Source organism: Lissotriton helveticus, chromosome 5_1 (genome assembly GCF_964261635.1).
Source record: "Lissotriton helveticus chromosome 5_1, aLisHel1.1, whole genome shotgun sequence".
NCBI lineage: Eukaryota > Metazoa > Chordata > Amphibia > Caudata > Salamandridae > Lissotriton > Lissotriton helveticus.
The window spans coordinates 1,422,470,470-1,422,497,178 of record NC_136065.1 but is presented as its reverse complement, the minus strand read 5'-3'; the positions used below and the strand labels follow the sequence as shown (position 1 = coordinate 1,422,497,178).

The 26,709-nt window shown below is 45.9% G+C and overlaps 1 protein-coding gene across 1 annotated transcript in view; it reads left to right on the top strand.

Annotated features, from left to right (window-relative positions):
* DCLRE1B (DNA cross-link repair 1B) overlaps positions 1-26,709 on the top strand; it is a 74,307-nt gene that overhangs the window by 24,126 nt on the left and 23,472 nt on the right. The window contains exon 3 of the mRNA XM_078640537.1: positions 8,859-9,041. Within this exon, the coding sequence (XP_078496663.1) occupies positions 8,859-9,041 (183 nt within the window). The remainder of the gene's footprint in view (positions 1-8,858; positions 9,042-26,709) is intronic.

The window sequence follows — 26,709 nt, the reverse complement described above, 5'->3', positions numbered from 1 at the left end:
GGCCGGACATACTTTGGACCAAATATTCACCTCTATGCCCCTTTCTGTTGACCCTCCTGTGCCTTTGGTTTGGTCTGATCATTTTCTCCTTAGGTTGAGGTGGCCAAAATGTAGTACTATTCCTGTCAAAGAGAGTGAACTTCCCCGTACAGTCAGTGCTCTTGGCAAACTTAAATCGGACCTTCCGGTTAATAAGCTGGATGCCACTAGTCCTTCTCTGACTGACGAGATTACCATTGATGTAGGTCTGGTTGAAGACTGGATTGAGTCTGCCTGTCACTTTCTGACTGCGGAAAGCAGCACCAAACAGTCTCGGTCCAAGGTGCCCAGTCCTTGGTTTACCCCATCCTTAAAAAAATTGAAACTGGCATGTAAACGCAAAGAGAGGCTATGGAGGACAAACTACTGTCCAGCTGCTAAAGCAGGCTATAAAGCAGAGTTAGCCAACTATTATAAAGAAATTACAATGGCAAAAAAGATTTTTTTTAATCCAGAATCCTAAAGGCAGGCAATCATATGAGAGAGATTTTTAAAACTGTGAGGTCCTTTTCCACGCCAGAAGTAGGCTCCAATATGGAACCTCCCTCCAAGGAATGGTGTGAGACGCTGGCCTCTTTTTTCCAAGAAAAAATTGTGTCTATTCAGGCCAGCCTCCCTCCACCTGAGATGGATCTTCGCATATCAGGGCCGACCCTAGAAGGGGCCAGTATTCAAGAAATTCTTAAAGACATTAAACCCGCTACTAGGGAAGTATATCCCCTGAATTCTTTTGACCCCCATCTCTTTGGAAGATTCTTTAAGGGTGCAAAAATGCCTTAAATCTGGCTTTCCTTTGGATCCGGCCCACGCCTCCATTCTGGCATTAGAACTCTCACATGAATTAGCTATTGAATACCTCCCTCCTAGATGCCACTATCCCCTCTAAATGGAAACATGCTAAAGTTATTCCATTGCTAAAAAGACCCGGCCTTTTCGAAGATGCTGGAAAACATGAGAACCAGCAGCTATTGTCCTTTCAGGAAATGAACGGCCTACTCCAGACCAGCCAGTTGGGCTTTCGCCCTAACCACAGCTTGGAAACAGCTTTGTTAGAAGTGGTGGACTCTATCCGGAGGCAGGAGGCAGGCGAGAAGGTGTTGCTGATCTTGTTAGATCTGTTGGCCGCCTTCGATACAGTGTCACATCAGATGCTCCTGACCCGGCTTCATGCGATTGCCATCAGGGGTTTGGCTTGGGAATGGCTGGCATCTTTTCTAGAGGGGAGGGGGAGGAGGTCTGGTGCAACCTTTTCTCAGCTTCCTCGCGCTCACTGAAGGTGGAGGTCCCACAGAGTTCGTCTTTGAGGCCGACCCTGTTTAACATCTACCTCACTCCTTTAGCTGAGATGGCCGAAACAAAGGGGGCCAAAATTGTGTCCTAAGCAGACAGGTAAGTTAATCAGTTCCTGCCTTGCAGCTGTCTTCGGTTGGCTGGCCTCTAACCAGCAGAAACATTATGCTGGTAAGACAGAGCTACTCTTTTTTGGTAAAGCGGCGGAGACTCCTTTACATGTCTTCTGGCCAGCGGACGCTCCTGCCCCCTCAGCAAACAGCCTGGTGGTGAAAAATCTGGGGTTTAAATTGGACAACCAGCTGCTATTTCGCTATCAAGTTAAGGCAGTAGTAGGCATCTGTTTTGCTCTGTTGCGTCTTTTATTGAAATTTTTGTTCTTTCTGTCCAAGCTGCCAGACAACAGGTGATTCAAGCTCTGATTATATCCAGGCTAGATTATGGGAATGGACTCTATCTTGGCATGCCTGGCTTTTTGCTGGACAGGCTTCAACTTTTCCAGAATGCAGCAGCCCGTACCATCTTTGAGCTCCCTCGAAATTTGCGAGTGTTTCACCTTCTGAGGAGCCTGCACTGGCTCCCTGTAAGGAAAAGAATAATTTTTAAAACTTTGCTCAACACACAGAAAGCCTGTTAATGGGGAAGGACCAGGTTACCTTAAATGTAGGATTTCCTTCTACTCTCCTCGTAGAAATCTTTGCTCCGCCGATCTGTTGTTGGCCAATGTCCCCCGTTTTTAAAAAGTCCCGGCTAGGAGGTAAGTCTCTCTCTTTCTGGGGACCCTTCCACTGGAACAAAATGCCTCTTCATTTGAGAAGCATGGAATCCACTCTCCTGATTCGGAAAAACTGAAAACATGGCTTTTCTCTTGCCCCTAAGTTTTCTTCTCCCATGATACTACCGTTCAGCTTAGCGCCAGGACACTCTTTGGAGTGACAGTGCGCTCTACAAGTATCCCCACATAGACATGTGTTTTTAAGTTTTACATGTCTTGGTAGTGAAAAACTCCTACATTTGTTTTTCACTACAACCTAGGATGGGTGGGGCAGAGCTGTTCCCTGCCCAACTTAGATTTCAAATGGCTGCCTCCAGCACACACCCGACTTCTTGCAGCCTTGACAGGGGAAAGAAAGAAACTTCCAGAGCCAGATGTGGGAGTAGCCTGTATGTCACCCCCACTTCAAAGACTGGCACCAAGTATAAATATTGGACCTCCTGAACCACCTCATCAATACATTTTTGGGCCTGTGGACACTATAGAAGAAGGACTGCATTGTTCCCCAGAGGACTGCTGCTTAAAGCCTGTCTTGTTCTTCAGAAGATTGCCCTGCTGCTACCAGAGGACTACCTGGCTGCTTGAAACCTACCTTTTTCTCCAGAGGACTGTCCTGCTCTCTGAGAAGGAAGACTGGAGCTGCTTCTCTCTGAGAAGGAAGACTGGAGCTGCTTCCTTCATCCCGGGTTTGCCTGAGTGACTCCAAGGGTCAGCTAGCTGACTTCTTGTTCTGAGCTACATGGACACAACAAGCTCCAGAGGCCTCCCTGAAACTGCCCCGCTGACCTGCTGTAACTTTACCTGCCTGGATCTGCAACTGGACCAGTCTCAGCCCTGCTAGAGGGAGTCCCTGTTTCCCAAGAGATGACTCCCCAAGTCTTGGATACTTGGGTGGTCTCAGCATGCACTTCTCTGTGAAGAAAAGAGAAATCCTGTAGATGTGGTCTCTTTGCAACCGTGAACAGACCCATTTGAACTGAGACTCTAATGATCACTATAAGTGCCAATGTGAACTCTTTGTGTTGCAAGGACATTCTGTGACAACCAGCAATGAAAGATCTGCACTTCACGCTTCAGCAACGACCGACTGCAATGACCACCAATACGAAGCTTCAGCAACGACCATCTGTGACAGCCGACTAGATCTTCAAGGTATAGCGATAACCATCTGCAACGCCAGGCATGCCATTCGTGCAGTAGCAAGGACTTTCCACAAGACTCCCCCAGCTCCTTGCAGCATCCTCCACCGTGAACTGGACTCTTGACGCCAGACTTTGAGGATGTAACTTTTTCAGCAGAAGTAACACTGTCCCTATATCTGGCCCTTGCTCCATCGCGATGGCCTGAACTTGTGTCTTTCTCCTCATCTAACATGACCAGATAACCGAGACTGGGGCTTTGTGCTTTAAGGTGCGATATTTATATAAAACTTTGAAATTCAACAGCTCCGGTTTTATTGATTGGATTTTAGTCATTCTGGCATCATTTCATTTATTAAACTTTACTCTATTTTTCTAAATTAATGGGGGATTTTTCTTGTGTTGTGTTTTCACTTTGTTACAGTTTGTGTGGTGTGTAAATACTTTACACATTGACTCTAAGTTAAGCCTGACTTATTTTGTGCTAAGCTACCAGAGGGTTAAGCATTGGTTAGGTTAGTGACTTTTGTGGTTCACCCTAACAAGGGTTGTGGTAGTTGCATGAGAAGGGTTTTCACCCACCTCATCCAAAAACCCAATTTCCTACACATTGCAATAATGTATAAAGGTCTGCTATCATAATATTGAGTTTTTAATATTTACTTGCAACAATATCGGCTCCAGAATATCTTCTACCATCATATTGTCAAAGGAAGTCTTATCTCCCCATCTACATAGCTCATGTCCATTTTATAGATCTCTTCTCGTATGAGCATATCCAAAAGTCTGTCACTGCATGTCAATTGGGATTGTACTGTAGGAGTACAGATTTCTACATTCAGTGGTACATTTCCTGCTTTTGATGAAGCTTATTGATAAAATAAGTAGAAATTGTTATTAGCAAGGTGGAAATATTATGTGGTATGGCTGGGAGGCCTAACCATGTAATATTGACATGAGACCCAAAAGTGGACCTTAGATTCACACTTGTAATCCTTCTCTCAGTCCAGGTAGATTGGCATAGAGCAGACACGTTTACTGAGAGGAACCTGTGTGAAGCATTTTATAGTACTTACAGTGATAATGAGTGACTGACGCAACTCGAAAGAAATCTGACACCAATTTATAAAAATAGAGATTATTTATATATAAATGTATGCAAAAACTGAAGTCAATAAAAGGCGGATACCCAGAGTTATACATTTTGAAGAGTTCAAGAAATCAATACTTTACAGAGCTGTCAAACTTTACCATTGCAGTCAATTGAGAAAATCTTAGGTGACACTCGGTCACTTGCGGCATGAGTTCAACGGAACCCTCTTGGAGTTAAGGTCTTGCGGGTCCACTGACAAAGCTGTGACTGCCTGAACAATTTTACCTTGCCCAGGGAGTCTGAGTCCAGAAGTGCTGAGGGGGAGCTGTCAAAAACAACACTTGGCAAAATTATGTTTGCAGGATGAGTTCATAGGAGCCCCTTGGAGGTGAAGCTTGGAGGGGCCCCTGGACCAGGAATCACCAGGCAGAACGGGTGCAGAGACGTACCTGGCTATCTGTGGTTCTGAACTGGACTGCAGGTGCTGACTTTACCAGGCGTGCCAACAAAGCCTTCTTGGGGATGCAAGAGCTCGACAACTGTGCCACAGAAGTGAAGGGGGGATGATGCAGGAGGTTACCTCCACATAGGGCAATGAGTGAAATAGTTAGTATTCAGTTTGACCACCAAGTCTTAGTCCAGTTAAAGGTCACAGATGGTTCAATCTTCTTCCAGAGGTCCTGGGAATGCTGTAGAGTGCCTGTACCACCCTACATCATTTGGGAGTACAACAAAATAGCACACGGGGAGTGACCCTATGCACGATTTGGCACAATAGTGCCCTGATTGTATTATGTTTCCCAATGTAGTTGCTTACTTAATGGGTATCAGGAGGTATGGAACAAGCAGTGATAAATAGTCTAATAAACAAAATAAGTGGTGTCAATAAAATGGGGTAACTGAAGGAAAAATGTTTAATGGAGACCTTCCATTCCCGCTATTAAAAACAGTGAAAGAGGTAGTGTCAACAAATAACTACCTTGACAGTTGTAATGGTCATGGTCGATGACCATGACCATTACAACTGTCAAGTAGTTATTTGTTGACACTACCTCTTTTGTTGTACTCCCAAATGATGTAGGGTGGTAAAGGTTGGAATTCTGATGGGAACACTACAAACACATTGAAAGTGCCCAGTGAACGATTTCGCTATTAGCTCACACACATCAATTTAGTCTCCTTTAGAGGTCTCGACCGAGTGCTACTATTAAGTTGGTTTTCAAGAGTCTTTAGGGATGTAGCATTTTGGTCGTTAAACATTCCCTTTGACCCCCTTTCGTTAGTAATGTAATACTTTTGGGATGGTCCACGACAAAGTCCAGAGGTCAGTCCTTCTTTGGAACATAGAAGTAATGTGATTTGTGGCTGCCGACTGCAGGGGACTAGTACCTCTCGCCCAAGGGAGTCCTAATGAAGTCTTAGGCTTGGTGAGGGATTGCATATGGCTGGGTCTGAACTGAGGTGGCGAAGTGAGCTAAAGAATGATGATGGATTCAACCCAGATCTGTGACTGGGGGTGAGTGTCTAAAAAGTTTCAGCGCTCCATCCTTTATCTCCTAGTGTTTGCTTTGTTGGCCCTAAGTTTGCAGGGTATGCCCAGACATGGGTCCCTTTTTCACTTTGCCACTGGATTCAAGCTAGCCTGGCTGATGAAGGGTGTTACACAGAAACCGGTCCCAGGATGCTTGTTTACGGTTCAGGGAAGACCTGGCTTGGCAGTTCGGGCTGGTCTGTTCCCAAGAGGCTCAGGGTCAAGACTGATTTGCATATGGCTGGGTCTGAACTTAGGCGGCGAAGTGAGCTAAAGAATGATGATGGATTCAACCCAGATCTGTGACTGGGAGTGAGTGTCTGAAAAATTTCAGCGCTCCGTCCATCATCTCCTTGTGTTTGCTTTGTTTGCCCTAAGTTGGCAGGGTATGCCCAGACGTGGGTCCCTTGCTTACTTTGCCACTGGATTCAAGCTAGCCTGGCTGATGAAGGGTGTTACCCAGGAACCGGTCCCAGGATGCTTGTTTCCGGTTCAGGAAAGACCTGGCATGGCAGTTCGGGCTGGACTGTTCCCATGAGGCTCAGGGTCAAGAATGATTTGCATATGGCTAGGTCTGAACTTAGGTGGAGAAGTGAGCTAACGAATGATGATGGATTCAACCCAGATCTGTGACTGGGAGTGAATGTCTGAAAAATGTCAGCGCTCCGTCCATCATCTCCTTGTGTTTGCTTTGTTTGCCCTAAGTTGGCAGGGTATGCCCAGAAGTGGGTCCCTTGCTCACTTTGCCACTGGATTCAAGCTAACCTGACTGATGAAGGGTGTTACCCAGAACCCGGTCCCAGGATGCTTGTTTCCGGTTCAGGGAAGACCTGGCTTGGCAGTTCGGGCTGGACTGTTACCATGAGGCACAGGGTCAAGACTGATTTGCATACGGCTGGGTCTGAACTGAGGTGGCGAAGTGAGCTAAAGAATGATGATGGATTCAACCCAGATCTGCGACTGGGGGTGAGTATCTGAAAAGTTTCAGCGCTCCGGCCATCATCTCCTTGTGTTTGCTTTGTTCACCCTAAGTTGGCAGGGTATGCCCAGACGTGGGTCCCTTGCTCACTTTGCCACTGGATTCAAGCTAGCCTGGCTGATGAAGGGTGTTACCCACATACCGGTCCCAGGATGCTTGTTTCCGGTTCAGGGAAGACCTGGCTTGGCAGTTCGGGTTGGACTGTTCCCATGAGGCACAGGGTCAAGACTGATTTGCATATGGCTGGGTCTGAACTGAGGTGGCGAAGTGAGCTAAAGAATGATGATGGATTCAACCCAGATCAGTGACGGGGTGAGTGTCTGAAAAGTTTCAGCGCTCCATCCATCATCTCCTTGTGTTTGCTTTGCAGAGTGATTCACTTTCCTTTTGAAACCAGTCTCTGGTCCTGGACAAGTCATAATCCGGCAGGTGCAGGAGGACTGCCACAGATGCAGTACTTTGTGCCTCTTCTTTGTGGAGTTCTGCCTTGTGCTGAAAAAGCTTCTCTTCGCCCTCTTTTACTTCAGAGAAGATCTGGGGTTCCGGTGTCAGGGGTGCCACTTAAATCCTGGATTTAGGGGTGTTTAGGGGTGTAAGGGCTAGTAGCCAATGAGGTTACAACATCCAGTGGGTGTATGTCACCAGATTACCCAGAATCCACTTTTTTTTAGCAGTTTTTAAGATGGCAGAGGGCATCCATGACTGTACAGACACAATGGCCCCCCCTAGAGTTGTAGCTATTCTTTGAGGAGTGTATACGCCTCCTGAATAACTAACATCCCACCTGCTAGCGACCATGAGGGCCTGGGGGAAAGGTCAGGCCTTTGTCTCCACTGGGAGGCAAGTCACTTACATATCAGAGGCAGTGAAGCCTTTGAGGATCACCGCCCTGATGGGTCATTGACTAGCCATCCTAGGAGGGCAGAGGAGTGACCTTCTTCCTGCCCAGGCTTTTTGTCTCACGACCTCTGTAAGTGATAGCAATCACCAATTAGAGGCCAAACTTCTGTCTTGGTGGCAAACATCTCGGAAAGCCTGCCAAGGCACAAGGGGATACAGTGGGCAACCGCTAAGGATGCCACCTGGGTGCATGCCAACTCACCTGCATCACGAGAATTGTATTAAGGGTGAAAAAGCACAGTGTTTGATACCATACACAACTTAATTTGGTGGTGCCATGGTGGAGCTAGCTATCTTGGTTTTGTCTGTTAGCCAGTCCACTTTAACCTATGGACCACCGTTCACTTACAGTAAACTTGAATGGCAAGATTTCTGCAGAAGCATATATGTCTGTACATATATGCCTTCACCATTAAGATAATGCACCCTGCCTCCTGGACTTTAGGAGACCTTCCTTAGCGGTGACTTATATACCTTAAGGGAGTGACGTGACTGTCACACATGGTGTGTGCAGAGTCGAACTCAAGCAGAGAAGCTGCTGTGCAGGCTGTGGTAGCAGCCCTGCAGACTTTACTTTTACTCAAGTCACTCAGGGTGGCACAAATAGTGCAGCAGTTCTAGTGACCCCTTTAACACCCTTGTCCTGTGTACCACTCGTACAATATACTAGGGACTTACAAGGTGGGTTAAAGTATCTTGCCAATTGGGTGCAGAAATTCTCATTACCGTTTGAGAGAAAGAGCACTGACACTGAGACCTATTCAGCTGGTCCCAGTGCACTTTCGGTTCTAAAACCACAGCATCCAGAGCAAAAGGTGTGTGGGGGGTGAAAATCCAAAAACGGCACTTTCCTACAACAACTTTCTTTTTAAATTCTTCTCTAACATCCACACAGTACTCTGATATGCTAACACCACATCTACATAACTTGATGTGGAGGTAAGGATAATAAATCCACACTGACCTATATATACTTCCCATGACAATATGGCAGTTGTCAATATTCTGAAGTTGATATGCTTATAGATCGAGTTGTTTGACCTCGATGTTCTGGCACTCAAGCTGTATAAAATGTGCAGACCTTTAACAACCCTTCGATTTCCCCCCCACAGGTGACTTCCGTTATAGCCCTCAGATGCTCAAGGAACCTCCATTAAATAATAGAAAGACAATTGACGTTCTTTACTTGGACAACACAAACTGCAATGCCAGCCAGATACTGCCTTCTCGCCAGCAAGCTACAGAGCAGATTAAAGACATCATCTCCAATCACCCCAAATATGATATTGTTGTTGGTAAGACTCTACTAAACAGAAACACATACCTTGCTAGGAAGGTGAACACCAACGAGCAAGAACACTGGGCAGATGTATGTATGTTTTGGGAAAAGTGTGAGTCTAACATGCGCCAGCGTCCATAATGACAAAACTTGCAGAATATCCAATGAAATTAAAATGCGTCATTGTTGAAAATCAAGTGACTATAAAGGGCAACGCTAAGAACTATGACATTATACCTAGAAAATCTGCTGAATAAAATACTAAAGTATTTGTAGCAATGGATTTACCCCCACCTCGAGATCTAATCTGATCTGATTATATAAAATAGACGCCTTTACATCTCTATTCTATTAGAGTTTACATAACTGACAACAGTTCCACAATGCCACCAAAGCATGGTAGATCTTTCTTACCCTCCTCTTGCAATGTGGATGGGAGTTAAATCAGTGAATAAGTGCCCGCTGAGAGGGAGGGCAATTCAGCATATAAATGAGGTTTCAGTTTTTTCTGATGTTCTGTTGTTAACCAGTATGTCATGATTTGCATTGTTATCTATAGTTATTGCCTGAACAGCTTCCATTTTTTAATGGTCGTTCTGCAATCATGGTAACTGGTGATACTTTTCTTAACATGGTCCAAAAGTAGTCCATTTTCACCTCTGCAGCCAATTTCTTCTGGTATGGTAGGTTAGGTACAGAATGTTAAATATGGTTGGTAAGAAATGAGCGGGATCTTAGATACATATTTACAGTAGTTATGTTAGGTAGGACTGGTATGGTAGGTAGGCATTTTGTAGCTAACTAGGTAAGGTAGTAGGTATAGTATGTAACTTCAACAAGTACTATAAGTATGTTATTAGGTTAGTTATGGGAGGTAGTTTAGGTATTATAGATTAGGTAGATATGGAAGCAATGGTGGTTAGAAATGATACATAGGTATAGTGGGTAGGCATGGTAGGTATGGTAGATCTATAGGTTTGCATGGTATTTATTTTTGGCATGTTGTGAAGGGCATGGCAGGTCAGTAGGTATGAAAAGCAGGTAGGCAGGGTACATATATTTGTTAGGTATGGCAGGTGGGTATTATTGATTAGGTATGTTATGTTACCTACAATACGCTATTGTGGGTTACATATGGTAGGTAGTTATGTCATGTTGGCATACGTTAGGTATGGTAGGTTAGGTATGATATGTTTGGTATGGTACGTTAGTTATGGTCGGTGTAAAAGGTATGATAGTTATAGGAGGTAAAGAGGATTAGGTATGGTAGGTATAAATGGTAAGTATCACAGACAGTTAGGTGTATGTGGTAGTTCCAGTAGCTAGGAAAGACAAGTTTGATACGCCAGGTATAATCAATCAATCAAGGTCTTGTAAAGCGCAGCTACTCACCCGTGAGGTGAGGCGCTGGGGGAGGGGGGGCTGCTGGTCAGACTGACTGGAGGATCTTTCGACGAGCCAGGTCTTGAGTTCCTTTCTGAATTGGATGAGTGACGCTGATTGCCTGAGGTGCAGGGAGGATGATCCAGGTCTTGGCAGCGAGGTAGGAAAACAACTTTCCTCTAATTCTGGTTTTGTGGATCCTGGGAATGGAGACAAGTGCGCGTTGGGAGGATCGTAGTTGTCTGGTAGGTACGTGGAGTGTGAGGTGGTGGTTCAGGTACACTGGTCCTTCATTATGAATTTTTCTTTTTTAGTTTTATATAGCGCTGGCTAGACCCGGAGGTATCAGAGCGCTTTACATAAGGGAACAACGTGTTACAAGTTGCAAAAGTTTCACAATAGTTACAGAATTAATAAATATACAGTACAGGAGTGGTTTAACGAACACGAAAATCAGGGTCAGAAAGACCAGGGAAAGCTGGTAATCCACAGGGAGGAGAAAGCAGCAGGGATGAAAACGATACAAAAGTTCTAAGTCCGGCTGGGTAGGTGACGGCCATAGCGGTGTGCCAGAGCCAATTTAAATATGAGCCATTTTAAGATAGCCCAGGATGCCTCAGAATGAAACCATAGAATGGTGTTAATACTTGTCCAGCACAAACAATGCAAAAATAAGGGCCCAATGAGCACTCAGGATCAGACAACTACAACTACTGGCGCATGGTCACCATCCCTAAATTTGAAATACCTCAATGCCATTGAGTCACCCAACAAGAAGGGAATGAGGGCAGGTTATAAAAAATGTAGAAGTTGTCACACCTAATTGTTTTCATCTTTATTTGCAGATCCCACTGGCTAATAATCTTGAACTCTACTGCTGGCCCAGTGCCCTGTGTATGAGCTCTGATACCAAAAACATGTCAGAATTGGCTTAAAACATGGTTGGCACATTTGACTTTCCTTATAAGGCCAGAGTATATGGTGCAGAAATACACCACTGGCATTGAAACATAAATGCTGCTTATGCACTGAAACACCCATTATTTGAACTCTCCAGAACGATCTTCAGAGGCCCCTGGTTAGTCGAAGCTTGAGAGAGTTAGATATCACTTGTTATGGTGGAGGGAATGCTGTGGCAAATGCGTACTAAGATTGTGCCATGCCCTAAAAGATGTGCTGTAACAACGGTCTCTTTAGCAGCCGCAGTGTTACATGCAGGTTCTGTGTTAACATTGGGTTCTGATCCGTGTCTCAAGGTGTGAAGCATTAATAACTACAAGAACAAAAAAATCTCATGATAATGCTTTTGGTTCTAACAAGATTAAGGTACTATGCTATTAATATTTTGAATTGTTGTGTTAAGGCACCAGTAATTAGAATAAAGCTTGTGTGTAGAAAAATGTGCCTTTTTGAAATGCCCCCCTCACTTTTTTCCTGGTATGTGATACAATTTTGACTGAAGTGCATCGAGTTCCTGCTAATCATGTCCTTAGTGCCAGTGCTCTTTCCATAAAACAAGGTAGCTCTTCAATTGTTTCCACATTGGCAAGCCATTAGCACCTCTGTAAGTGGCTATTAAATGTTACCCCTGATGCCCAGGACATGGGTACTAAATAGGGCCACTAAGGGCAGCAGCATGTATTGTGCCATACTAAGGGACCCATCACCAAACTCATGCAGAATGGTCAGCAGGAAGGTTAACCAGATGTTGAGGTTGGTGTAAGCAGGTTGCAGGGAAATGGTTCTTCCACTTCACGGGAGCTACTGACGGCTTAGCGAAGTACTGAAGGCCCTCCGAGGCTTTTGGAGTATGCACAGCTGCAGCACAAGTTGAGTTGTCGCAATTGTACAGACAGGAGCAGGCAGGGTTTGGCACCAAAGTCCACCAGTAGTCTGCCGTTCTCACTTTTTAGGTCTCACCTAGGCAGTAAATGCGCTGTCTCTTTGAGACATGCTGGTCGCTGTTCCTTGGATATGGGCTTTAAGCACCGCCCATCGTTTCAATTGGCTCCTCTTACTATCATTTGTAAATCCCAGTCTTTTGATTAGTCAATAGGCTTAGTAGTCACTTCTTTTGGACTTTTGTATCCTTCCATGAGGACTGCCAGAGTTACATGTGCTGTTACTATTACTGTTATTTATGGTGCTGTATTTCACTAATTTGTGCACTCTGCCTATCAAACTCAGCATTCTATAAAACTGAACTTAATTTTGTTGAATACAAAAACACATCTTACATGCTAACTAGAACATTATGATCTAATCCTCTTGTCCATGTTTTAAGCGCTCCAGAAGGGGTGGTTGGGTTGAGTGCCTTCAAGTATTAGAAGTTCAGTCCTGGAATGGCCTTCCTCTGTAGCCCTGCAGTCCCTACAATTTTCACCAATTGAAGCACTCCTAAGATTTAGCTTTTTTATTAGCTGGCCTCATTGTCCTGGGGTTCTCTAGTTTAGCTCCTACATTTTAAACTGAAATAAATTAGTGGATAGGGCATACTAGGCAAAAACTTGATGTAGAATCCAAGAGTACCCCAAGGAAAGCACAGCAGCAGAATCTTGCAGCTGTGACTAAGGCCATGGTCAGCAGAGCCTCACAGGACGTCTTCAATAATGTCAGATTTAAAGCCTCACGACACTGTCTAGGTCAGCGCATGACCCTTCAAGGATTCTCACATAACTGTTATGCCCAACATCTCAAGTCAAAAAATTAGGTTGAATAGATCCTAGGCATTGGGAAGTATCAGTATTAGAAATGGTAGGGAACTTCAGCCAAAGGACAAAGGAAAAAATCCCCAAGAGCACCTCTGAATGCTCGGGAACCCTGCTGGCTTAAGACTGTCATAATTTGAACACCAGAAATAATTTGAACACCAGAGATAATTTGAACACCAGAGATAATTTGAGGTTGATCAAGACAAGCGTGGGAAATGCTTATATTAATTCTACTGATAGAAACCATCATTGCGAGCTAGGACTGCCTTGGGATATCTTTCAATGACAGAACTCTGCATGGTAAAACAAAGGATTATTTTACAACAAAATAATTAATCACTGCCCTTCCATTGCACCATCCTTTAGGCAGTTGATAGCAAACATTCTAACAACTATATTTTTTGAGTTGGGGGTGCTTGAAAGGGTGAGTGGGCACACAGTGAATTGCAATCTCTGAAACTAAAGTTGAAAAAACCAAGCTTTAAAAAAATCCCTATTGATCACAGGAAAACAAAGCTCAAAGCTTAAAACAAACCTGGGATTAAGACAGGATTAAATTCACATATTCAAATAGTTTAGAAAAAAGACGATATTCAGCTTTATGCTCACTATAACAACACTATATGCAATGCACTGATTGAACAAGCTCAGATTTCAGGGGAAAGAGATTTTATTAACACCAAATATTAAACAGCCATACAACAAGAAACTCAAATAATAAATATTGAGTGTGTAGGGCTTTGTAGGCATGAGTGAGGATGTTCTGTAGTTTCTTGAGCTGTTTCTGGGTGATGCCGGAGTAGAGTATGTTGCTGTAGTCAAGTCTGCTGGTGACGAGTGTGTGGTTGACCGTCCTTCTGAATTCGGTGGGGATCCATCTGAAAGTCTTTCAGAACAGGTGGAGAGTGTGGAAGCAGGCTGAGAAAACTGCTTTGATTTGGCAGTTCATTGTGAGCGAGGAGTCTAGTATGGTGCCATGGTTGTGTGCATGGTCCGTCGGGGTAGGGGAGATCAGAGTGACTGGCCACCAGGAGTCTTCCCAGGCTGAAGGGGTGGGTCCCAGGATGATTACTTCAGTGTTGTCCGAGTTGAGCTTAAGGCAGATGTCTTTCATCTATGTAGTGATGGCCTCCCTTCCACAGTGGAAGTTGGTCCTGGCTGTTGTGGGTTCATTGGTGAGGGTAAGGATCAGCTGGGTGTCGTCAGCGTAGGAGACAATGTTAAGTCCGTGACTTCTGACGATGGCTGTGAGGGGGGCAATGTAGACTTTGAAAAGGGCGGGGCTTAGGAAGGAACCCTGGGCTACTCCACAGCTGATCTTGGTGGGGTCTGAGAGAGAAAGTGGTGATCTGACTCGCTGGGTCCGGCCGGTGAGAAAGGAGTGGATCTAATCCAGACCCTTGTCACAGATGCTGGTGTCGTGGAGTCTTGTGGTTAGGGTGCGGTGAGAAACAGTGCCAAAAGCGTCCGAGAGGTCTAGTAGGATGCGGCTGCGGTCTCGCCCAGGTCGAGGAGGGAGTGTATGTCATCTGTGGTGGCGAGGAGTGCAGGCTCTGTGCTGTGGTTGCTTCGGAAGCCAGATTGGGAGGTGTCCAGGACATGGTTCGCTTTGATAAACTCAGAGAACTGGGCGTTGATGGCCTTCTCTATTGCCTTGGCTGGGAAGGGGAGGAGGGAGATTGGTCTAAAGTTCTTGAGGTCTTTTGGGTCTGAGGATGGCTTCTTCAGCAGGGGATTAATCTAGGCATGTTTCCATTTGTCAGGGAAGGTGGCGGTTTTGATGGAAAGGTTGATGGTGCAGCGAACCTGGGGGGCGATGCCGGCAGTTGCTCTGTGGAAGATGTGGTATGGACATGGGTCCATGGGGGCTCCTGAGTGGATGCTCTTTCTGGTCTTGAGTGTTTAATTTGTAGTGAGTGGGGTCCAGCAGAGCATGACCTGTTGGGGGGCGGCTTGGTTGTGTGTGATGGTGGTGGGTGTGGCAACCGGGTATAGGGTGTCAAAGCTCCTGGGGGGTGGTCGGTCAGTGCTTGCTGGTGATCTCGTAGCTGTCGGGGACGGCCATGGCGATGTCCGGTCTGGAGCAGGGATTGGTCCAGGTTTCTGTCAAGAAAGTGATGTCAGGAGAGGTGGTATCGAGGGGGTGCCAGATTTCTGTGCATGTTTGTGAAAGGACCACACATTGGGGAGGATGGAGTTGAGCCAGACGGGTGCGCTGTTGGTCGGCTGAGCAGCGAGGGTAGCTGACATGATGGCAAGGCGGCATGGCATCCAGGGTTGAGGGCGAGGACATGCCTTTGGCACGAAAGCAGCGTGAACGCTGGGCGTGGCTGCCATTACGTAGTGCTGCGGGGGGGCTGGACAGCTGGGCGGTGGGAAATACGGAAGTGGGAAGGGACACTGGAGGGTGGCAAGGTCACAGGGGATTGCAGCAGCAACAAGGGGAAAGGCAGGAAAACAGGAGAAAAACGAGAAAAGGGCGAGAAGGCAAGAGAAGAAGCAAAGCCAAAAGGCAGAGGCTGAAAAGGAGAAGAAAAAAGAGAGAGAGGGCCAGAAATTGAAAAAAAGAGGGACTGGAGGGCAGTCAAGCAGCAGAGCCTGCAGCTGGAGGAGGGCTCGAACTCCTGGCCTCTGAGTCAGTGGCGCTAGCCTCAGCAGATGGGGCAGTATCAGCAGCTACTAGACGGCGCTGCACTGTGGAAGGAGCAAGTCCACTAAGGATAGTGGAAAGCCTGTATAGTAGGTTGATATGGCAGGTAAGCGGATATGGTACTTTAGTATGGTATGTAGGTTTGGTGTGTGCTATAGGTTATATATGTTAGGTTGCTACAATGGATAGGTTTGGTATAGTAGGGAGGTAGGTATTAAAGATATGATAGATTCGTTTTGGTTAGGGTAAGTCTGGTAGGTAGGCATTGTAGAAAGGAATTATAGATTTGATGGATAGCTAGGTGAGTTATAGGAATAAAGCATGATATAAACTTCTTGCTTACAAAACAGCATCCTTAGTGAAAAGCAAAAGCAGGAACTGTTATACTTTTTATAAAAATATTATTTTTGTGGCATCTTTAGCAAATCCTGTGTGCTACACATCTTTATTCTGTCAACACGAAATCAGAAAATTCAACAGTATGTTATCATCATAGAAAGTAAAATAAAATTGGATGCTCAAAGATGAACAGTGGGCACTACACCCTTGTTTTAGGAGTGGCATAGGCATCCAAACAGAACAACAGACAATAAAGCCATAAATCTGCGGTTAAAATACTGTTGTGTCAGTAAACTAAATATTTCAAACAACCATCACAGAGGTTCAGTTTACCATATTTGTCATGTTGTATCTCGGTTTAACAAAGCGAGTACTTGATGTAACTATCCTCAAAATGCCATTCATTGACAGACAGCCCAACAGAGCAATTGCAAACCATGGAAAAAAACATGAACGCTGATGGTTGAAACGGGCTGACTCAAAGTTCACTGCCTGTCTATGTTTCTTTATAATTCTTTTTGGTTACGTATAGCTGGACATGAGAAACAAAAGGTATCACTGTATTTGTTTTCATTTGGCTCCCTCTAGAGCCAAAGTAGTGCAAGTACAGCACCACCGTCCCTATTTGCCAAGATCGTGCATTGTCTGTCTGCTTAATATGCTAGGGTATGATTAAGGCCCCTGATTTACTGATTACAGGGAAGTTTATGTATAACTACAGATGGAAAACATTCTGTTTTCTTGCCTGTGTTTATGTTTTAAAACGTGTAAATGGCAAAAAATAAGGAGCAATCAATTCACTACGCCCCAGCGTTGTCAGTCTCCTGATACCTGTGCTACATGGGGTGTGTTGCCAAAAGCAATGATTTGGAATTTCCTGCTGCCTCATCATCTCCATAAACAGCTAATATAACCCCCGCTGAGATGGGCTTTGCAACGTTTCAGCTGAAAGGTGTCTTTGTTGTTCCAGGTCTGTATCAGTACACTTTTTCATGGAATTGTTAATGAAGCAAGCAGGAATGGGTATCCAGAGCGAGTTCTTCGGAGATCATATCATATACATCATTTTGTTGCATGCCAATTGTATGCAAAGAAATATATTTTTTGAAATGTAAACTAGATTTTCCTTAAAAAATAAATTGGGAAAATGTTGCAGTGAATCCTGTGCAGGAAAAAATGGGCACAGATAAATACAAATACGATCAGTAAAAAATAAATATAGCTAAAGAAAGACAGCATTGTTCAAAACTAAATACCATAAAAGTCGGAGGCTTAGCTATGCTATTTTTCACAGTTCAATATATGAAATTAAATCAAATCAAATATTTTTAAAGCGCTAAAAATACCCGAGCGTGTTTAGAGGCTGCTTCAGTCTAGTGGATTTGAAAATGTTACGTTGGACTTTCCATCTAAAAAAACACGTTTTCAGCCCTTTCCTAAATTTAAGCAGATTGGTTTCTTTTTTCAATATTGTTGGCAAGGAATTCCAGAGTTTAGTAGTGGTGTGGGTTAAGCTATTGCCTCCCCATTTTACTTTACCCACTCTGGGAATGATCAGATTTCCACAGTCCGAAGACCTAAGTGGTCTAGCCGGAATATTTGTTTAGAATGCTGTGACAATTGCGAAGGACCAAGACCATGCAGAGCTTTAAAAGCTATGCATAGGACTTTGAACCGAATGCGATTCGTGATTGGCAGCCAGTGCAATTCTGAAAGAGCCTTAGAGGCTGAATCAAAGAGTGAGAGCCCTAACAGGACTCTGGCTGATGCATTCTGAGCTGTCTGAATCTTACGAATGCTGTACTTTGTCGCACTGGTGAATACAGTGGTCAAGCCTGGATGTAATAAGTGCAGTGACCACTGTTTTCCTCAGCTCGAAAGGGATACAAGTAAGCACCTTTTTCAGGACTTTAAGAATGAGAAAACAGGTGTAAGTTTTGTGATTAATCTGGGTTTCAAATGATAAATTAGTGTCAAAGAAAACACCAACATTTTTCACTTTATTGGAGGGGACCGGTAAATGACCCATTTGCAGAGGCCACAAACTGTTTGTCCAGACTGAAGATGAATTCCCAAAGTTAAGGTCTTTAGTCTTAGATGAGTTTAATTTAAGACAGTTGTCTTGCATCCAGATTCCTATATGGCCCATACAGTCCTGAAATCGGGTTGCAGTTGTAGGTGTACTGTTGATCGACACAATAATCTGTGTGTCATCCGCGTATGACACCAGATTGAAGCCATCCCTTTGACATAATTTAATGACATACAAATTAAATAGGGTAGGGCTCAAAGATGAGCCCTGAGGGACTCCACACCGAAGAGAAAAGGGAGGGGAAACAAAATCTCCAAGTGCCACCACTTGGGACCGATCTGACAGAAAAGAGCTTAACAGGGAGAGCGCTTTGTCTCTGATCCCAAGCTATGATAAGCGGTCCACCAGCACATTGTGGTAGGGTGTGTCAAAAGCCGCTGACAGATCAAATAGGATCAGGGCTGCACTTCTTTCCCATAGGGAACATCTGCAGTGGGTAGTATGACGGTACAACGCGTGCTTTTACCACGCGTACCGTTACCACGCAGGTTTTACAACGCAAGTCGTTACAACGACTTGCGTTGGGGGGCGCTGGATACTGGAATAGTTTAATTTACTATTCCAACTCCAGTCCCCGTGGATAGTAGGGAAGGTGTTGGATAGTAAATTAAACTATTCCCTATCCTACAGAGCCCTCCAGCGCAAGTCGTTGTAACGACTTTCGTTGTAAAACATGCGTGGTAATGGTACCACGTTGTAAAAGTTTTGTTGTAAAGGCTGTTCCCCTCTGCAGTGTATTTTGATATGCTCCTGGAACAATACTGGAAAAATATTAGATATGAGTTCAGAAAGTTGTTGCGATTACATTGATTGCTGTTAAAACCTGCTTTATTACAAAAATGTGATAAATGGTTGTGGTGCTAAGAATTTCATCATGACACAGAACATGCGACCATATCCGGTCAACTTGTACATTTCAATGTAGTGCGTTAGCGGCTGTGCTTTATTTGTGAAAAAGTAGCCAGGGCCCAACCAATATCTCAGGAGGCCACTACCGCTTTAACCCCTCAAATTGTCCCTGCTAGCACTGCCAAATGCCAGTAGCTTCACAACTGCTAACCATCACACTCCTGTGTGATAATGTGGACTATTCCAAGCCATCTACAGTTGTAAGATTGGCCTGGACACACTTTGTATTGTTAAGTTTTATGTATATTGAATTGTTAAATTCTATGCTGATATGATCACCTCACAAACAGACTAAAGTGACACCATGTGGTGTATTGTCATAAATGCCAGTCTTGACAATGAAGTTTGCTGGTGCCAAGCACCAGCAAACATCCTCTCAAATTAAGCACTGATTAGTGGTATCAAACCAAGGTTGCAACACTTTTATATGTAAAATTGTATGGATTATGTTAATATTTCCCATTGGTCATAAGATGTACCATTATATGGAACATTTCATATTCATAAGAATTGAGTAAAAAGACTAGGCCACTGACTCACCTGAGCTGGTTGCTGGCAGACAATCATCTGGCAGAAGCTTACTAAATGAAGTGTGGTAGAGAAACTGGAACATCCTAAACCTTAGTGGTATTCATCTATTGAGGTCATACCATAACCTATTTAGCTAGAATTATTTCTATACACATTCACCTCCCCTTGCTCCTCCACCCAGACCCCCGCCGACACCTTCCCCCTTCCCATCGTCCATCACAGTTTTTCGCCATGTCACACACTTTTCTTTACATTGCCAGAGGTGAATATATTGGACTATTTTCTTCTCTTTATATATTTCCTTAATTTTATTGTTGACTTCCAAGAGGCACCACAGCCATGCCCTGTCCCAATTGTACAAAGGTTGCGCTACACTTTTATATGTTGTGTTATGCAGCCACATACATTTGTATGTTAAGATATTGTGATATGTATTGCAATTATGACATAACCTACTCAAAATGTGAACACCCAGGGAGTAAAGGTACTAAAACAGTAATTGTGAGGCCTTTAGGTGATCCTATGTAAATAGATTAATGGAATGAACATATTTTTATTTCTAATAAAGCTTCATCATTATTTAAAATATTAAATATAGTCAGGGTCACCTGTAAAATGTAGCTATGGAGCAGAAATTATGTGGACGGGTTAACTAATTTATGTAGCTAGAGAAGGTAAGTATTTGTCATTTTAACACACATTAATACTATCTGGAGAAAGGTTCAACCACATTAGTACCAGTTCAAAAATAAATCTGTAAAGTATGCAACAGATTGTGGATAAAGGCAAAATAGTCCAGGCTTGTCATGGTGTTGATTTCAGACCTCCTGACAAAGTTCTAATTATGAATTTAAAACTTTTAGGTGATACAGGCCACCAACATTTACTTGGCCGTGAGACAGTACTAGGTGGCTGCAAAAGGAAGACAATGTCACCACACCCTCTGACCCTGCTCCCAGGCAGGTCGCTCCCCACGCTGCTGCATGGCTCTGCCTGCATTGTTTTTGCCTAATCTTGTAATATTCCCCTGTGCCTAACTTGCTTTCTTGTCCAGACACTGTTTTTTTACCCCGTGCCTGTACTTGCTTTCTTGCCCAGACTTGTTTTTATTTCCCTGTGCCTTTAATTGCTTTCTTCCCCAGACTTGTTTTTATTCCCCTGTGCCTTTACTTGCTTTCTTGCCAAGACTTGTTTTTATTCCCCTTTGCCTGTACTTGCTTTCTTGCCCAGACTTGTTTCTTATTCCCCTGTGCCTGTACTTGCCTTCTTGCCCAGATGTGTTTTTATTCCTCTGTGCCTGTACTTGTTTTCTTGCCTTAACTTGTTTTTCCTTCCTGTGCCCAGTTCTCCTGCGGCCCCCACCCGTTTTTCCTGCCGCTGCGTCCCTGCGGCCCTGCGGCCCTGCCTCCCTGCAATCCCATTCGCCGCCCGCTCCTGCCTCCCAGCTGCTCCTCCCTCCCACATCCCCTCCTATGGAGGCCGCACGCAGCGTGCATGCCGCTGGCGTGCCTAGGCAAGCCCGTCTGCGCCCCTCCGCACCTGGACCGCGCCCAGCGCCAGGACCCCTGGACCCCTGGACCCCGCGAACGCCACGACGCCCGACACCGCTACGATGCCAGAACCCTCCATGCACTCAACACCGGACAATCACACACCTGCTTCCTGGCCGCCTCGAAGCACACCCACGGAGCTTTCACCTGCCGGAACTGCAGCTTCACAAGCATCCGCCCCACCATGCTGCCGACCAGGAAAGAGCCCAACAACCACAGATGCCTCCTTCTCAACACCCGCTCCGCCCGCAAACACGCCATTGAACTCTGGGACCTACTCGACTCAAACTCCCCAGACGTTGCCTTCCTAACGGAGACCTGGCTGAACCCCGCCTTGGCACCCGACATAGCCATAGCCGTCCCGGAAGGCTACAAGATCACCCGCAGAGACCGCACCAACGGAGCAGGAGGAGGAATCGCCATCGTCCACAGGAACACTCTCAGAGTCTCGACTTACGACACCCTCAGCACTGCCGAACACCTGCACTTCCAGATCCACACCGACCCCAACAGCACCTTCAGAGGAACCCTCATCTACAGACACCCCCGGACCCCGACCACAGTTCAGCGACTCCATCGCCGACTTCGTCAGCACACACGCTTTCGCCTCCACGGACTACATCCTCCACGGGGACCTGAACTTCCACCTCGAGAACAACAACAACACCAACTCTTCCACCCTGATCTACAACCTAGCCAACCTCGGACTCAGACAACTTGTTACAACACCCACCCACTCCGCCGGTCCACGCTTTTTTTAAACTTTATTTTTTATTTTTATATCGCGCACAGCTGCCCCAGCGAAGGGGCGTCCTGGCGCTTGGGCAGGTACTGAAACATAACACAGAACAAATTAGAAAGCCCTAACCGGGTACAGAAAACAGAAAGGTCTTAATCGCACGTCTAAAAACAGTGAGATTATTCAACGCACGGATGTGCACCGGGAGAGCGTTCCACAAACCAGTGGCAAGTACTCGATAGGAGCGGCCACCCATCCTACTGAGTTTAAAACGGGGGCAGACTGCAAGATGTAAGGCCTCCGATCTCAACGACCTCGACGGGGTGTAGGGAAAGAGCAGGTTGGCAAGTGCCGGCGGCGAAGAAAGCTTCAAGATTTTAAAGGCCAAGCATAGCGACTTGAACTTAATTCTCTGCCTAACCGGCAGCCAATGTAAAGCAGAGATCGTGCTGGACACTGAGCAATATTTAGGAAGGCCAACAATGGCCCGAGCTGCAGCATTCTGTACCCTTTGAAGTCTAGATGCTTCAGCCTGATTGATCCCCAGCAGCAGCGCACTACCGTAGTCCAGCCGAGATAGAACCGTGGCTTGAACCACAAGCTGCCGGGTAGAAGAATCAAAAAACTTGAGGACAGGTCTAAGGCCTCGCAGAATACCGTAACAGGTAGCTGCGACCTTCTTTGCCTGACTCGAGAAGGTAAGGGCCGAGTCCATCCAAATTCCTAGATTCTTTACCTCGGAGACAGGAACAGGAGTGACGCCTAATTCAGGCGGCCACCACTGATCTCCCCAGAGCTCTGCATGCTTCCCCAACACCATAACTTCAGTTTTTTTGGCATACAGTTGTAAGCAATTGGATCTCAGCCAATTTGCTACGGCCAAAAGTCCTGCTCGGAATCTAGGGGCATCCACCTCAGGGTCACCACTCAGAGCCACCGCCAGCTGCGTATCGTCAGCATATGAGGTCATTTTCAGACCCCATTGTTTGACGATCGCAGCTAGCGGTTTCACATATAGATTAAACAAGGTTGGACTCAGCGAGGAGCCCTGAGGGACCCCCAGATCCAGAGAATAAAAGGTGGAATGGCCAGGTGGTATAGCCACTTTAAAGGACCGACCGGAGAGGAAGGAGCAGAACCACTGAAGAGCAGTCCCCGTGATACCAGCCTCCTCTAGGGGCTGAGTCAGGACACGGTGGGACACGGTGGCTTGACCCCATCTTCTCTGCAAGCCCCCACGTCTCCTTCAACCACACCACCAAACTCCACTGGACCGACCATCGCTGCATCCACTTCACCTTCAAGAAACCCACCACGCACCACCGCTTCCAACATATGCCTCGCCGCTGCTGGAGCAAAGTCACCGAAGACCACATAATCACCACCCGCGCCCAGAGCCCACCCGCCGACCCCACCGACCCCGACACCGCCACCCGCAACCTCAGACAGTCGATCAATGACTGCGGCAACACCCTCGCCCCGATCAAGAAACCCTCCAATAGTCACACCAACAAGAAAGCCAGCTGGTTCACTGAAGACCTCCGGGCCTCCAAGCAAACCTGCCGAAAGATGGGGAAGATCTGGCTCCGTGAAAGAACACCAGACAGCCCACAAGAACGCCACCCGCAGACACCATTACCTCATCAGATCCGCCAAAAGGGCCTCCTTCAAAAACCACCTACACAACAACGTGCACAACAGCAAAGAGCTCTTCAACATCGCGAAGGAACTCTCCAACACCAACGACATTCCACCCTCGCAAGACCTGTGCGACTCGCTGGCCACCTTCTTCCACCGCAAGATCTCAGACATCCACAACAGCTTCAATGCCACGACAGCCACGACAACCACTGAGACCTCCGCCCCATGACCACCATCCGCACCAACCGCCTGCTCTCCTGGACCAACATCAACGACGACGACACCATCAAGATCATGAACACCATCCACTCCGGATCTCCGTCAGACCCATGCCCACACCACATCTTCAACAAAGCCAGCACATCCATCGCACCCCATTTCCGGAAAGTCATCAACACCTCCTTCGAGACAGCAACCTTCCTGTAGAGCTGGAAGCACGCCGAAATCAACGCCTTACTCAAGAAACCCAAGGCGGACCGCAAGGACCTCAAGATCTTCCGGCCCATCTCCCTGCTCCCGTTCCCGGCAAAGGTCATTGAGAAGACTGTCAACGAACAACTGACCCGCTACCTCGAGGAGAACAACATCCTGGACTCTTCCCAGTCTGGGTTCCGCAGCAACCACAGCACCAAGACTGCCCTCATCGCCGCCACCGATGACATCAAGTCCCTGCTGGACAACGGAGAAACGGCGGCCCTCATCATCCTGGACCTGTCAGCCGCCTTCGACATGGTCTGCCAGCCCACACTACGAACACGCCTCCACAACACGAGGATCCAAGAGAAGACCCTTGACTGGACCACCTCCTTCCTCTCCGGCAGAACACAGAGCTTCCGCCTTCCCCCTTCTGCTCCGAAGCCACCGAGGTCATCTGCGGCATACCCCAGGGCTCATCCCTCAGCCCAACTCTGTTTAACATCTACATGGCACCGCTCGCCCACGTCACCCGTTGGCACGACCTCAACATCATCTCCTAAAGGACCCCTACTCGGCCAAAAGCAACCTTCACGAAGGAATGAAGGCCGTCGCTGAATGGATGAGGAACAGCCGACTGAAGCTGTACTCAGACAAGACGGAGGTCCTCATCCTCGGATCCACCCCTTCGGCTTGAGACAACTCCTGGTGGCCGACCGCACTGGGAATCTCTCCAACACCCACCGACCAGGCACACAATCTAGGGGTCATCCTCGACTCCACCCTCTCAATCACTAAACAGGTCAACGCCGTCTCCTCCTCCTGCTTCAACACCCTCCGCATGCTCTGCAGGATCTACAAGTGGATCCCCACTGAAACGAGAAGAACGGTCACCCAGGCCCTCATCAGCAGCAGGTTGGACTATGGAAACTCCCTCTATGCAGGAGCCTCTGCACACCTGATCCTCGACATCCCTCACCGCAGCGACATCACACCCACCTGAGAGACCTGCACTGGCTCCCGGTCAACAAGATGATAACCTTCAAGCTCCTCACCCACGCACACAAGGAACTCCACAACACCGGACCAACGTACCTCAACAGACGACTCAGCTTCTAAACGCCCACCCGCCAGCTCCACTCTGCCGACCTCGCCCTCGCCACAGTCCCCCGCTTCTGCAGAGCAACCTCCGGCGGCAGATTGTTCTCCCACCTCGCCGCCAAGACCAGGAACACCCTCCCCATCCACCTACGGAAGACCCAAGACCTGCTGACTTTCAAAAAACTCCCCAAGACCTGGCTTTTCGAGCAGTAGCAGCATTTCCCAGCCAAGCGCCTTGGGACCCTCACGGGTGAGTAGCGCGCTTTACAAATGATATGATTGATTGATAGACCAAGAGTGTTTTTCATTGTTCCCATGGTTTTTAATATAACTGTTTAATTATGCTATAACTGTTGACCCTATCATCTTATCTTCTTCATCTTTGTGTCATTTCATGAACAACAATTTTTTGCCAACTTGGTTTGGAAGACTTCATCTCATAACTATTGATGGAGTGGGGATTTCTTTACTTTAATCTTCCAGTGTAATAATTAAGTAACCCCCGAATTGGTCATATGCACCTTTGTTTATCGACACAGAGAAGTTTAAAGGAGCAATCATATACATCAAACCATATAGGCAATGAAATAATTGAAGACTTTAGTATAAGCAATAAAGAGAATTTGTGTGAGTTAGACAGTTTTATTTATCAATTTTCTTCAGATTTCATTATTTATTCAAACAGTTTTATTCTTTTAAGCATCAGCATCCGAAGTGAATACAATCTTGTAGTTGATATTTCAATATAAGGAAGAATACAATATTTAGAAATATAATAGTTAATACTGTAATAATACAGCAAGTGTGTTCCATAAAGGAATTTCCCTAATCTTAACTAAATCAGTTAGATAGAATTAAGGTATCTGTTCAGAAACCCAAAAAGAGTTCTGACGAGAGAATAAATGCGTAAGCATAAAGCCTTCGTGCATCCAATCAAGAAAATATTACGCTGGAGCGTATTCTCAGCTATAAATCAGCAGACTTCTAATAAAACAGGGAATAGACTCAAAGCAATCTCCCATGGAGAGAGATGTGCTCTCAAGAAACCAGAGATGAATCTCCAGGCAGAGCTAGTAAGCGAAGTCCTCTAATCTTTAGGAGCACACATTAATATAAACACACAATATTATAAATGGAAACAAAATGTTACATTCTTCGTTTACATCCAATAGGATTCCAGTAAACCTTGAGAGTAGGCAAACTCCCCATTTCACTGTAATTGAGGATTGTCAGAATCAAAACTCTCATTCTCCAACATTGGGAACTTTTGAAATAGGTTGTGATTTTGGAATGGATTTGAATTTCTTCTTGATGCTTAATTCATATTGAATCCGGGATTACCCATATTCTGTGGAGCCATTGGAGCTTGTAGGACCTGCATCATAGGGACTCCTGATTGTGTTGAGATCTGCAATCCCTGGACTGGAACCTGAACTGGAACATTGTGCATTCCCTCTTCCAGTGCCCAAGTCATTGCAATAATGACAAGTTGATTTCTTCAGTTTTGCAATATCTACCACTGAATTTTGATCAAACGGAACACTTCAATCTCTACCCTGAAAAGCACCCACTCCACCTTGGGCCATCTGTCCTCCATTCCGGAAAATAACACCCAGCATTTCAC